The sequence below is a fragment of the Bombus vancouverensis genome, chromosome 15 (assembly GCF_051014615.1).
Source record: "Bombus vancouverensis nearcticus chromosome 15, iyBomVanc1_principal, whole genome shotgun sequence".
NCBI lineage: Eukaryota > Metazoa > Arthropoda > Insecta > Hymenoptera > Apidae > Bombus > Bombus vancouverensis.
In genome coordinates, this window is record NC_134925.1 from 2,394,369 (window position 1) to 2,408,126 (window position 13,758).

The 13,758-nt window shown below is 36.8% G+C and overlaps 2 protein-coding genes across 3 annotated transcripts in view; one reads left to right on the forward strand and one right to left on the reverse strand.

Annotated features, from left to right (window-relative positions):
- Positions 1-138: 138 nt before the first annotated feature.
- On the forward strand, positions 139-2,208 carry LOC117164508 (retinol-binding protein pinta). The gene is made up of 5 exons (XM_033347635.2): positions 139-483; positions 576-735; positions 1,292-1,397; positions 1,592-1,961; positions 2,040-2,208. Exons 1-5 carry the CDS (start codon positions 330-332, stop codon positions 2,117-2,119), a joined length of 870 nt encoding a protein of 289 aa, XP_033203526.1. The 5' UTR covers positions 139-329; the 3' UTR covers positions 2,120-2,208.
- snu (ABC-type transporter snustorr) overlaps positions 2,197-13,758 on the reverse strand; it is a 51,193-nt gene continuing 39,631 nt past the window's right edge. For both annotated transcript variants that reach the window (XM_033347629.2, XM_033347630.2), the window contains 10 exons: positions 8,216-8,309; positions 6,423-6,590; positions 6,136-6,270; positions 5,893-6,038; positions 5,593-5,800; positions 5,324-5,501; positions 4,923-5,109; positions 4,586-4,851; positions 4,102-4,188; positions 2,197-3,438 (listed from right to left, as the gene is read on the reverse strand). In XM_033347629.2, coding sequence (XP_033203520.1) covers positions 3,224-3,438; positions 4,102-4,188; positions 4,586-4,851; positions 4,923-5,109; positions 5,324-5,501; positions 5,593-5,800; positions 5,893-6,038; positions 6,136-6,270; positions 6,423-6,590; positions 8,216-8,309 — 1,684 coding nt within the window. In that variant the 3' untranslated portion in view covers positions 2,197-3,223. The remainder of the gene's footprint in view (positions 3,439-4,101; positions 4,189-4,585; positions 4,852-4,922; positions 5,110-5,323; positions 5,502-5,592; positions 5,801-5,892; positions 6,039-6,135; positions 6,271-6,422; positions 6,591-8,215; positions 8,310-13,758) is intronic.

The following is a 13,758-nucleotide window of genomic DNA, read 5'->3' on the forward strand; positions in this document are numbered from 1 at the left end:
GTCTGTGATGTCAATTTATCCTGTCCTTGGCCAATGGTCAGTAATCAGTGATTCAGTGCACAAACATATTTTCAATCGTACGTGCAGATATCGCAAACACTCCGATAGATGTCTCCAATTTATTTTGTACTTGCGCTATAGATCGTTTAGATCTCTACCGACGTTCGATGTCGGCAGATCGCGCATTTACGATATTTGTTCTCTCTTGCTTCTATTTGTGACATATATGTTAATATTGAAGATGTTTGTTTAAATGCGAAAAAGAGTATTAAACAAAATCTAATTCTTGGTGTCTTTACTGGCGAATGACAAATAATTGATGTAATATTATGTCGACGTTAAATGAATATACTTGTCAACTATCTACGGAGGAGAAAGCGTATATGGCGGCTAATTTGAATGAAACAGACGAAACCAGACCAATTAAAATTGCTGAAATAAGGCAATGGATAACGGAGAATGAAGATTTACACGCACCTACTGGTATTCATCATTCGTTTTAAACATTCACCATTAACTTCTCTTTCTTTTTATTATTTTGCTATTAAGGAAATATGCATTTTATATTTTCATAGATGATTTTTTCATTCTACGTTTCTTGAGGGCATGCAAATTTAATATCGAGAAGACAAAATCTAAATTATGGAATTATTATAAGCAGAGGGCGAATCTTCCAGAATGGTATAGCAACAGGGATCCATTTCTACCAGAGTTGCAAGAACTCTTTGATTTGGGGTAATGTCTATAAAAATATTTAAATATATTTTTATATATCTTCATTAATGATTTTTACATACTTTTAAATAATATCTAGGAAATTAATATATTTCAATAGCGTCTCGACTTTCTTGAATATTGCTATTTCTAAAAATTAAATATAGTGAAAACAATGCTTAATATTTATGTTATCGATATCTCTAGCCTTTTTGGTCACATTTAGCGTTATAAATTGTGAGTATCTTTTCGTAAGCTCGAGGTTGGGTATAATGCCGATGTTGATACCTTATCTGAGTATGATAAATCGTAACAGTATGATAAATCGACTATTGTTTCAGTTTCAATTCTGCATGTCAGCCATACTTACTTCAAACATTACTAACAATGTAATATGTATGTACTTCTAAAATCATTTCTTTGCAATATTTTTTACACGTTCATGTATAACGTTCTAAAGTAATTTCTTTGTAATATTTTTTACACGTACATGTTTAACGTGCGATTTCCATAATATAATTAAAAAATGCACTTTGTATGTAAGAAAAATTGTTCCTTTTTAAGCTTAATTTTTCAGGGTGTTTTTGCCTTTAAGAAAATTAGATAACGAGGGCAGAATGGTTGTGATAATACGTGCTGCAGCACATTCTCCTAATAGACACAAAATGTCAGACATGTTGAAGGTATAAAAGACATTGAATATTAGTGATCGTAGAGCGGAATTGCAGCTTGCAAATGAAATAACGAAGTAGTTGCATTTGATAATTTTGCTAAATTCGTAGGTATAATCGCGAACGAAATTTTTGCTTTGTATACAGGAACGAAATCCAAAATTAATTTATTTTGTGAAACAATAAAATAACTTTTCTTTTTCCAGGCATCGTTGATGATTTTGGATCTAGCTTTACGAGACCACGAATCCGTAACGATTCACGGTATAACGGCTATCTTGGATATAAGTGGAATTACATATGAGCATGTATTTCAATTACCACCGAGTGTTATTAAAAATCTAGTTCACGCATGGCAGGGCTGCTATCCTGTTAGAATTTACTCGTTGGATTTTATCAATACTCACAAATTCATAAATACAGTCTTAAACGTTTTCAGAAGCTTTATGACTACAAAGTTGAAACAAAGAGTACATGTTCATGCACGTGATAAATTAAAGTTATACGAAACTTTGCCAGTGAATATGTTGCCAAAAGAATATGGCGGTATGAATGGAACAGTGAAGGAATTAAGTGGTATATTTTATTTGATAAGGTCTTCGTATGTAGGTAGATAAGGTGAATAATAATTGTGCCAGTTTAATTACATTTCAGAGTATTGGAAGCGTACGGTTATAGAGAACGGAGAATGGTTCGCCGAGCAAGAAAAATACAAATTGACGTTGATTAAGTAACTAGATTGAGACTAATTTGCAATAACGAGGGATTGCACATGCAATTGTTCAGATGGTTAATAAAGAACTACGTGATAGACATCTTGAAATATTTTTTATTTTTTTTGTAAATGATTTTTAAACAGAAAATAGAGAACGGAAAACGGAAATATACAGTGCTTCTGTTCTTTTGTTCTAAAACATGCTTCCTATGTATTCCTTGCAGAATAATTTTATTCAAAGTAACCGTTTCTCTAAAACACGAATAATCAAGAAGATCGATAAAGTATAAAATATAATTGCTATAATTTACATTCTACAATATGGTACATATTTCGTATCTTAGAACCACTAAGCACACTAGCGCATATTAATTATTCTAATTATATATATATCCATCCGGTAATTATCTCGATCAAAGTTTGCTTTTATACATTATTTCATATATTCCTCTCGTGATATACGAAACGTATTTCCATTCCACGCTTAGAGAAACGCTTTCTCCGTTTCCCGTTTAACTACACAATTCCTCTTGACGTCAGAAGATAAATAAAACATACATTTAAGTCATGGGCAAGTAAAACTGTCCTATATCTAATTTGCTATTTGTTAACTTAACCACTTACAACAAATTTACGACAAATACCAGGGCACATTGTATTGGATTTAAGTAAAGATCGTCTCATTCATCGCCAAGCAATCTGTACAGCATATTTTCTCTTAATAGGTGAATTTAAACGAGACGATGAATACTTGTGGATATCCATAGTAAAATGCATCGTCGTGCGAATAAATGTTATATTACAGACGTTGAATTAAAAAAAGAAGGATAAAAAGAGAGGATAAAAGAGAAGAAATCCCTAAGGATCAGATATACAGTCATTCGTTCCTGATTCACACGTAGAAGATACCAAGCGCACAAATAGCATCACATATATCTGAAGATTCACGCACAGAGGGTACTACGAGATCGTCTCGAGGAAGCTGTTGAAGTGATCTTTCCTCGCTTCGAGTTTCCACCGACGCGATGGCTGACTGTGGTTGCTCGAGTCGAACCAACGTGTCGTTAGCTTGATTTCTCTCTTTCACGTGGTAATAACGATATGAAAATGCTACGATCAAGTCTTATCCGCGCTTGAGCCTCAGTACCACTATGCTTATCGTGAGGAAGAGAACTATCCAGACGATGGTTGCGATGAAGCCGAAATAAACATCCGATTCCGACATGGACCAGCCACGTGTCAGCATTGCACGTAATGATGTCGTTGCCATTGTCAGTGGAAGACACTGAGCTAGGACTCGAAGCAACTTCGGCATACCTTCTATCGGCCAAATCACACCTAAAATTCGGCAAATAAATCAACATTACATATTGGATGTAAATTAATTGATACGATGGTAAATATAAGGGAAGTAGTTTCTTGGAATGAATAAACTGTGGATGTTTATGCATGGAAATTTCGAAGTTCCAAATACAAACAGAATGCATGAAGATGTATAAATATTTAAATTATAGTGCTCGCAATATTTAGTAGGTATATCAATTTTCTAGCAAGGATCTATTTTCTATTATATAACATAGAAATATGAATTTGCACAAATATTCGCAGTCTAGTAACGGTGAATTAATCTTTAATTATTGGACAGTCAAAGTCCAACATACGTTGATTATTCTTATATATTACAATAATATTCTCGGTTGGGTTAATGTCGCGCAACTGTATGTTTCTTAAATGTACGAACCGAGCATCTTCAAGTGGAACATAATTAAGAATGCGAATAACTTTCACTTTTACTAGCTGACACTTGATCACAATGATCGTTGCTAAATTCGTGTGTTTTTTACATTAAGAAATTTTCTAACGGAAATGTTATGCTTTTCACTGTGACAAGAGGTTCCGCAGTTCGAAACAAACATTTCATTGCATCATTGACTATATCTTTTTACTTTACTTGTTTTTATCTTGTGCATTACATGCTTTCAATTTATATAACATACGTACCGCTTAATAGAAGCGTTGGATAGAAACTACCCAAAGCCAGCTGGATTGCATTCCTTTCAAGTTCGCAAATCGCTGAAATTACAAACCCTAGAAACAAGAAGAAAAACATAAATGAGTCTTTCCTCTAATTTGTTCCGTTAACTTATCTTAAGGAAAAGTCGATCAATATGTTTCGTCAGACAGACGATATTGAAATAGAAAATGAAATACAAGAACGATTTTAGGATGTGAATAATCCTCTCAGGCTAGGTTGTATAAACTTACTTTTATTTGAGCAAATAGCGAACAAAATTTGTACAAATTTATCTTTAACCCTCGTCTAGTAATTCATTGTCATAAATATCGAATATTTTATTTTAATAATATAATACTTGTAGAAAGTAATAAATCTTGGAATGAAATGAGTCAGCATTAATTCAGCTCTTGTTATGGTTGATCGTTGTACACAGAAATTTCAAGAATCAATTATGGATTTTGAACTTACCGAAGCACATGCCACAAAGGCCCTGAAGAATCGTCAATACGATCACCCAGCCGAGTTGTCCTTGACATTCAACATCAAAGACAGCGAGCATGAAGATGAGTACCAATGCAGTTTGTCCGCACATCACCACGAATTGTGTAATCACATGAGAGAAAAGAACCTCTGCCGGTGTAACTCCAGCTACCCAGCTTCTATCCAAAAGACCCTCCATTCTCTCGATGATCAAAACAGAAGAAGTGAGAGCCACAGCCAAGAAGAAGACAATACTGCAAGAAAAGCATTCTGACGATGATCTTCATGATAAAATTAACAACGAGGTATATTGATTTTTACTCACGTTAAAATTACTCCTGGTGCTACGAAATCGGTGAAACTGGGCTCTTTAGAGCCATAAATTGGATCCTTAAACTGAATCGGTACGTCGCCTAGCTTTGTGTTCTGTTTGCAGGCTGATAGAAGATCTTGGGCAAAGTCTCTGTACGAATATTGAAATTCTCTGGCTAACATCAAACCTATTTGTTGATCTGCAATAATAAATCGTAGTAATTGGTTACGTCTTAAAATTTGGGGAAACAGAGCGATATGCAAAAGTTTCCGGCTAGCTATATTTTTCATTTTGTATTTCAGAAGCGATATATTCAAGAGAATTGTGATTAATACTAAATTCACATTGATATAAAATATAGCTCTTGAAACACGAATAGTGCTGCATATTGTTCTAATGACTCGAAAACTTACTGGACATATCCAGCCAGACTCTGATCTCGCTTTGATCTAACGTCTCCTCGTCAGCTTCTCTTCCCAAGGCCATTCTCGCAACAAGAGCGTCGGTGAAGTTCTCTGTAAAATACAGAGTTCCCCAAGCGTCTCCATCGCGAACTGCATCTCTGGCTGATTCCGGATCAGGATAATATTTCTAAAATATAAATGTTCCTTTTAGTAACTGCAAATTAAAGCTACAAAGTCACTCTCTATTATATATATATACATATATATATGTATCTTACTATAGTTATCATATCTTCGTCCAGAAATTTTAGATATCGACAACTAAGATGCGAAAAGTTACAATCCTCCGTTGTCGGACAAGATTCGTTTCCATAGACCATTTCGTGATTAACTATCGCTATTTTCAAATCTTTTGGATCCCTACCAATTGCTAAACAAAATAGGACTACTTGCATTACTGGCAGCGCAAAAATGAACAGCATCACTCTGTGAATATAAAAGACAGTTTTATTATCTTCATCTAACAAAGAGCAGAATATAGCGTTGTCTTTATCCCATGTAACGCAAGAAAAACTTACCCCACATTTCTCCACATACGCAAAAAGTTCTTCTGCAATAACGCTTTCATTTTGCCACTGTTCGTTATACCGTAGCACTCCCTTATGTCAGAGCAATCGTTAATAAACGACGAGTTCTTCATTGCGGATAGCGGCCTTCCGTTTATCTATTTCATAGAAAAAAAGAAGACACGCGATTCAAGGAAGTTCTAGAGATTTGCTTCAAATATCGTAGATACTTCAGACAAGCAGAAGTGCTCTTACATCGTAGTGGTTTCCGATACCATTCGTCGAGTCATGAATGAGGACCTCTTTACTTTGGTGGAAGTTTAAGCCAACGACGCCTGACTCTTCCGTCACGTACACCGGCTCGTTCTTCTTGCCCCAGTTCAGAGATGCCTGCAAATACGTGGTCAAGATTAATTCTTTGCGTTTTCCGTGAAATTTTAAGGTCTTTGTTTTAAGAAATATAATATCTTTTTTCGTATAGCAAATATTTTAGGTGATGTCATGAGTAATATTTTAGTAACGTACGATCTCGTTTTTCTTACCAGACTAATATTATTCGTAATATTTAATTCTGCTGGTGGTTGGCTGTTCTGTCCTTCCTGTCGCGATAGTTTCAGGAAAGCTTCTTCGAGAGAAGTGCAGTTGAACATTGTGAGGAGAGCCCTGGGTGATTCCTCGGCTAGCAAGCGACCGCTCCTCATCAATCCGATCTGTTGACAGAGAATTTTTACAGATACTTGTATGACTTTGCCTCCTCTTCGAACAAAGTCGAATTTCCTCGAAATGCATAAGTCGTTTGCAATCTTTAATAACAGAGTCTGTGCATTCTCAGAAAATTCGAATATGCAAAAATGTACAAAATTTGTAACGTACGATTTATCAACCGATCATTGTTATTTTTATTTATTATCCAATGTGTTTTTGAAATCTGCCTTATCTCCCGCTTTACCCGCGTTCCTTGGTCTTACTCTGTTTAACGCCATCTGTCTTTTTCTTACTTTATTTGCCGCGCTTTTGCCTTCCCAACCTCTTCTCCTCTAGTTTTTCTAATTCTTACCTCTCTCTCGTTCCTGACTTCTTTTCGCTTTTCTTTCACTTTTTCCTCGTATTCTCATCCTTTATTTTCCCTTCTTCGCGTCACTTTGTGCTTCCTTCTCCTTTTTCCCTTCGCACTTCCCATTTTCCACAAAGCTCTTTGTCCGCGTATTACCCTCGCCCCGAACCAAACCGAAAGTCTATTTTTATTTATTATATTTTATACTTGGTAATTGCAGCGCGTCGATTGAATTTTGTTTTAAGGTGAAGCCAAAGAGAGTTACGTAAAACAGCGACAAAAGTCTTAGGACTTGCTATAATTATCATTGCAAATGATTTCATTGAAATTCTTTATTCGAACAGCGGGAATAGGATATTTTATATTGAACTTTGGCAAATCTTGATGGATATTTCTTCTTTGCATAAATTATAAACGAAGTGATGTAGCTATCTGTTTGAAAATGTAATACGAGATTTTTTAACGATGCCGAGAATTAGCGATCAAAGGATGTCAAAAGCAAATAGGCTTTTAATTTACATAATGTTCAAACGAATCGGCTATTAATTAAGCTATTAATTAAGTAGCCATTGGGTAGACATCGTACTACGTCAATCTTTTCTTTATCCTTATAGAAATAATTGCGAAATTTTTTAAGAATACACGAGCTATAAAGCGCCAACTATAAAATTCAACGTACAAGAATTTTGCGGAAATTAATTTCAAATTACACTCTCAAGTTTCCAAAGCATCTTTCCCGCTTTCCGCGAGTTTCTTCTTTCCCTTCAATTTGTTGAGAAATGTTAGGTTGGCATGATCGCTAGTTACTACAAGCTAAGTTGGTACGACTTCTAACGACGCTCTTTTGTCTTAGAAGTCGACCACGTATTAATTGACCGAGTGTATTCTGTGTGTTCAGACGTGTTGTACGAGGCGGAAAAATATATTGGAGAATCTGCGTGGATCGATTAATTGATAACCCCAAACCCATATCAATTAACACAATTTGCTCGATTTCTAATAATTTGTAGCAGAAATTTATACAATTTTACTAGTTTAGGTTTCTGCAAAATTTTCCTCTCTCCTTTTTTTCACTTAAAAATGTCGTCGCTTAAAGATCGTCGAAAGGAAACCAGAAGACTGCGCAATTTTAATATGCGATCATTATCGTAATCGTCGGACGATTTTGTTTGGCAACGACTCCAGTTGCATTGCGATTTGTATTCCCACGTATGCACCGATATTGTGCTCCGAATATTTTTATTACGTAGCAACGATCGTATTACGTAAGTTTTGACGTACAGTGTGTGCCTGTCGGGCCTCCTCGATGTAGTGTGTGGTTATGATGACGGTCTTGAAACCATCCTTCGTGATTTGGACCAAGTGGTTCCAGATGCTGTAAGAGAGAACACGTAGTAGTCGCAAGAATCATAATACGTGACATGAATACAAAGGAATTAGCGATCGATTCGTTTTATAGGATCTTAATGGCGGAAGCTATTTTCTAAAAACCAACTTCTGCGCTCTTCTGCTATCAGAAGAATATCAATTAACACTTAACGCTCCAAGTGTGTCTCTCAAGTACCACCGATGTGCAACGCTCTACTCCAAATATATTTTTGGGTCGTTATCGGTAATTGTTTACGAATAAAAAATAATAATAATAATACTCCTCAGTGAGTACTGTGAGACCTGTGAACGCAGAAATTCGGTTTACACCCCCCCATGAATGTTCTCAAAAATTCCACACATTACTCAAATATAATTAACATAAATATCGCGATCAAAATTATATTACTTCTGAGATGAATAAATAAGATCGTCTCGAATGACTTTAATATTATTATTTACACGTCATTGCAGTATTTAAAATCGGACACTTAAGAACTTGCAAGTCGAAGTACGATGAGAATAAGTTGCAGTTGCCGGAGGATATTCGCAATTAAAAATCGGAGCGTTAATTAATTATCTGATAATTAGTTTATCCATTTACAAATACAAGCAATTATCCGATAGTTTATTTAATTACGACTATAAGCAATCGTTTGATAATTACTTTATCTAATCGCAATTACATCGTTATTCGCTTTTCTTCGTTCCATTATGTTACGTTAGAAAATGATCGACGTTCGCTTCATCGGACAAGCAAAGGAAACTTTCGGTGAGTTGGACTAAATTTCAGCGTACGTTTTAGCAAGCCACCAGAGAGAGAGAACTAATTCGCCGATTAATCAAGCTACTACGTTCCTATGAGAAAGCGCGGAAGAGGATCTCTTCTCTGTCGTTCGTTACACACGAGCGCTTGAATTTCGAGAAACGATCGCGAAGAGCTCGTAAATGCCAGTGATGACGAGTATTCCTGTTGATCCAGGGAAACCACATTCGCCTTGCAGCCGAGCATAATCGCTTTGCGAACTTTCTCGCCGCTAATTAGTCCTTCTATTTGTCGTCGTTTGCTGTTCTACTGGAAAAAGAACAGGCAGATTGGACGGAACTATCGGAAGATGCGAGCAACGCCAACGTTCACGGTAGTTGGCCGAGGTCTTTTTCTCTAAACGAGGTAGTTGAACGACGCATCTGCTGGAAATTTACGAGGATCTTGGTCGAACTTTAAGCTTCCGCGAAAGATTTGCTCGCACAGGGACGAGGTACGATAAATTGTGACGACAGCAGAGAAGATTTAGTCGACGTGGTGCGTTTCAGTTTCTATCAACAGACCAATCATCTGCTCTTTGTTTAAATAAATGCTCTGCCTTAAACGTTGGCTCTTCGAAGTAAAACTACGTATTTTTGTTAATCGTTGTAGATACGTAGTTTCGTTTGTCCAAATTCGTAGGAGTTCGAAGTTGGCTGTAGAATACAAATTTTCCATTAAGATTAGAAATTTGTATCTACGATCGTCTCTATCTTTCTGAGCAGAACGAATCACTCGTAAATCTTCGATGCTATTATGCATGAAAAATTCCATGTAATCTGTGTCGTCGCAATGTGCAGGAAAGCGGTCGATTATGCTTCGTTTCAATTTCCTATTTTTTTTAACAGATTAGCAACGTTATTAAGTTGATTATGCTCGTATGTGCATAGATTGCGAAATTTTTGGAGTTACGACACGTGAATGCCTCGAAGTAGATTAACACGTTCCCCGCGTTTCAGCGCTTTCATCGTAAATAAATTCTACCTGGTGTAAATAAGTTGTCTCTTATAAGTATTTGGACATTGCGGGCAATTTATATCAACGATATGTAAATTTACCAGTGCTCAAACGAATGATGAATTATTAATTAGAAGCAATATTTTACACTCTTCCGAGAAAGAAAAGTTTCTCGAATAAGAAAACATTTCCATAAGCTGTGGCAATTACGACTCTAATTTTGTTATAGCATTTTGACTTTCGACAACAAATTTAATCAACTGTCGTATAACGTTGCACCTAGCTACGATCACTCGGACGAAGAAGATCGTTGCGCTACGACTTATCCGCGATTTTCTAATTAAAATTCATCTTGTCAGAGACAACTAATTGCCTGGATACGTTCGATTCTTAAAGATATCGGCTCTTAAAACTACGTACGTAGCTGTGACGATTATGAAAAATAAACGCATTATCGTTTCACTGGGTCGTAATGTCATAACCAGAGCAAAGTTTGTGAGAAGCGTTCGGCTACGTCCGAACGATAGCGTAATTTTACAGCGAAATTTTACAACGAAAGTGAGAATCCTTTCAGCCCGGGGCTAACAAGATCATGCAATATAGTTTCACGTATATGAAAGTATATCGAGCATCGTAAAATATCGCTGAGAATGTAAATTACGAATATGGTCGATGTTGGTGAGAGTGGTGGTCGGTAGTAAAACGGAGCCAGTGTACTTTTCCACGTTCTTAGCGATGGTAATTGAAAAGTGGCCTGTCACCGCCATTTCATAACGCGAACGAAATTCGTTTGCCTGGACGGAATCGTTTCTCTGCTCTTTAATGTTCCTTTCTGGATATTTATCGCTACAGCCGACGGCTTCTTGGCAGACCATGACGCGCCGTGAATTTTCCTCGTTAACTCAGCGAGGACTTGAGCAGCGAGACAACGTATAAAAGTTGCTTGAACGTAACATTGTGCGAGAAACATAAGTACGATGCTTTATACGTTAGTTTATCGAGAATAGTAGATATTTTATGGAAGTAGACTGCACGAATCGGAATCGATTAAAAAATTGTTTGAAATCTATTTATTTATATATTTATCAATTGACTATGATTCTAATTATTTGCTGTTGTTTAATAACAATTATTACCACGAATTAGTTTATCACAGTGGCAGAAACGCTTAAATTTCTTTAACCCATTGATGCAACATTTTATTTGTCATCTCTTTTAGTCGGTTAACATTGTCGAATTGTATCGAATTCACATTGCACTCACGAGAGAGAACGTCGAGAACGCGTGGAATATATTTCGCGTTGCTATTTCTTCTTCCAGCCAAGTCGAACAATTTTACGAAATTCGAAGAAATTGAATCTGCATGGCTGTGAGAAACTATCTTTTTCGAATTACACGAACCCCTTTTGTATGTCCAATTTGCGTAACGAGCTTCACTGACGCAACTATCGTTCTATATTAAATTTAAACTCCAAAGCGGAAAATTATCCTAGAAAACGGTACAGAAAAATTCACGCGTATTTAGATTAATCCTTTTAAATTAATCCTTCGCAAATCGTTACGCGTTAATAGAAATTTCCGTTCGGCTGAATATTGTACGCGGTTTAAGAAGCGTAATCTCCCGAGAGAACAGATATTTAAGGAGATTGCGTGGAAATTAGTTGCAGGGGCGTTCATGTTTCCCGTGGCAATTGGCACGTGGAAACAAAAGATCGTTCAGATGCAAAAGTCTGCGTTCAGTCACCTCTGCTTCTAATTTCGGCCAGGCAAATGGTACTTTCACTTAAAAGTGAATCTTAGAAGCGTATCTGGCAACGTTATAGCTCTCCTGTTACGTTCTATTTACTCTTGCTATTTTATCCTAATCGACGAGGATAACATTCCTGTTTATTCCCTGGTCTTTCCACGCATTTCGACCTTCCAAGACCTTTTACGTTCGGAGAATTCCCAGACACGCGAATCTGGTTTTACCGCGTATCGCCTGACTTTTATTCGTCATTGGGTCTTTGGCCTCGGATATCTTTCGGTTGAAAGCTCGATTTAGCGATTGGCAGATTTTTACGGATTCATTTTCACGAAACTGAATGCGCACTGTGTGCAAAAATATTTTTAACATGAATTTGATATATCTGAATATAATATTATACATGTTTACGTATTTAATATATATATGTCGGATTAGGGTTGGAATTTTGGGGGCGTTCGATGAACCTTTACTCAATTTACCATCGCGGATGTAGCTAATGTTTATTGGTACTGTTAGGGAAGTGATACATTTACACTGTACATGAGAGTGTGTGTGTAAGGGTTAGAGGGCGTCAAGGACTCAGTGGAGACAAAAGACTGTTGCCAGATGTTAGAAGAATCTAGGCTAGTCGGTTGGCAACCAGCGTGCGTGCAAGACGTTCTTAGAGAGGAATATAGATGTATAACTGTTGTATGGGAAATATAGTCAATAATTTGTATTCCCAAATCCTCTAATTTCCTTAACAGGTACGAATGTGAACGCTACAAGAGGCTATGAGTAATAGCGGCGATAGGATGGTCCAGATGCTGGTGACAACGAATTCAACTTCGATGACGAATCCACGGTCCACGGGAGGACGAGTATCAACGTAATACTCGATTCGGGTAACTTCTCGATAACTCAATCAGCAATTCGTCCAACAACTAACTAACTAACTAACTCGTAATCCAAATGAAACTGCCTTTACATATTCCTGTCCCCACCTCTCGGGTCAATCTTTGTTTTTAAGGAGAGCCATGTAATCATTCCATACCTCTGTCAGGTACACGTCCCTCTCGTGACCGTGGCTACGTCCAGTGACCTCGCTATGTCACTTCGAGCCAGAACCCGTCGTCATAAAGCCAGATTGGAACATTAAAACTATTTCTTATTTTTATTACTGAAGTGTAGCTATAGTAAAAGTCTGGACTAGGGTATTGGGGTTTTTTCCAACATTCCAAACGGGAAATCCCGATGTTCTTTCATCTCCGACATATAAATATTTAAAACTCTCTATAATCTGTATCTGGTAGGTAAAACGATTTTCTATGGAAGTTATACCTTTTGAATTACATTCTCAAGAATATGAACTTGTACAAAGATCAGTAGTGCGTAGATTATGCGCGATCACCTCAACGACCTCCTACTGTACCTTATGGTAGCGATTACTATAGCAGTACTCAGAATGGATATATTAGGTCATCCCATAAGTTCGTGCCGACTTTTGTGTATACACTTCATGTGTCGATTTATAAACATACGGCGATAAGGGACCAATGCACTTGAGCTTAGCTGATCGAGAACAGGCTAGAGCAGATTTTCGTGGGTATAAGATCGTAATATAGTGAACACAGTGACTTCTAACGGTAAAAAATCATGAGTGAAATGCGTATCCAGTTTCGACATCTCATGTTATATGAATTTCGGAAAGGAAGTTCTGTAACAATTGCCACGAAAAACATATGTGCTGTTTACGGAGAAAATGCGCTTTCATCTCGCACCTGTAGGAAGTGGTTGCAACGTTTTAGAGCTGGGAATTTCTGTTTAGAAGACGAGGAACGCTCCGGGCGTCCTCCTCGGACAGACGAAGATAAAATTCGGGATCTTGTTGAAAAATCATAAAGTTTGACAGTTCAAGAGATGTCAAATGTCCTGAAAATACCTAAGACAACGATTCATAGGTGTTTA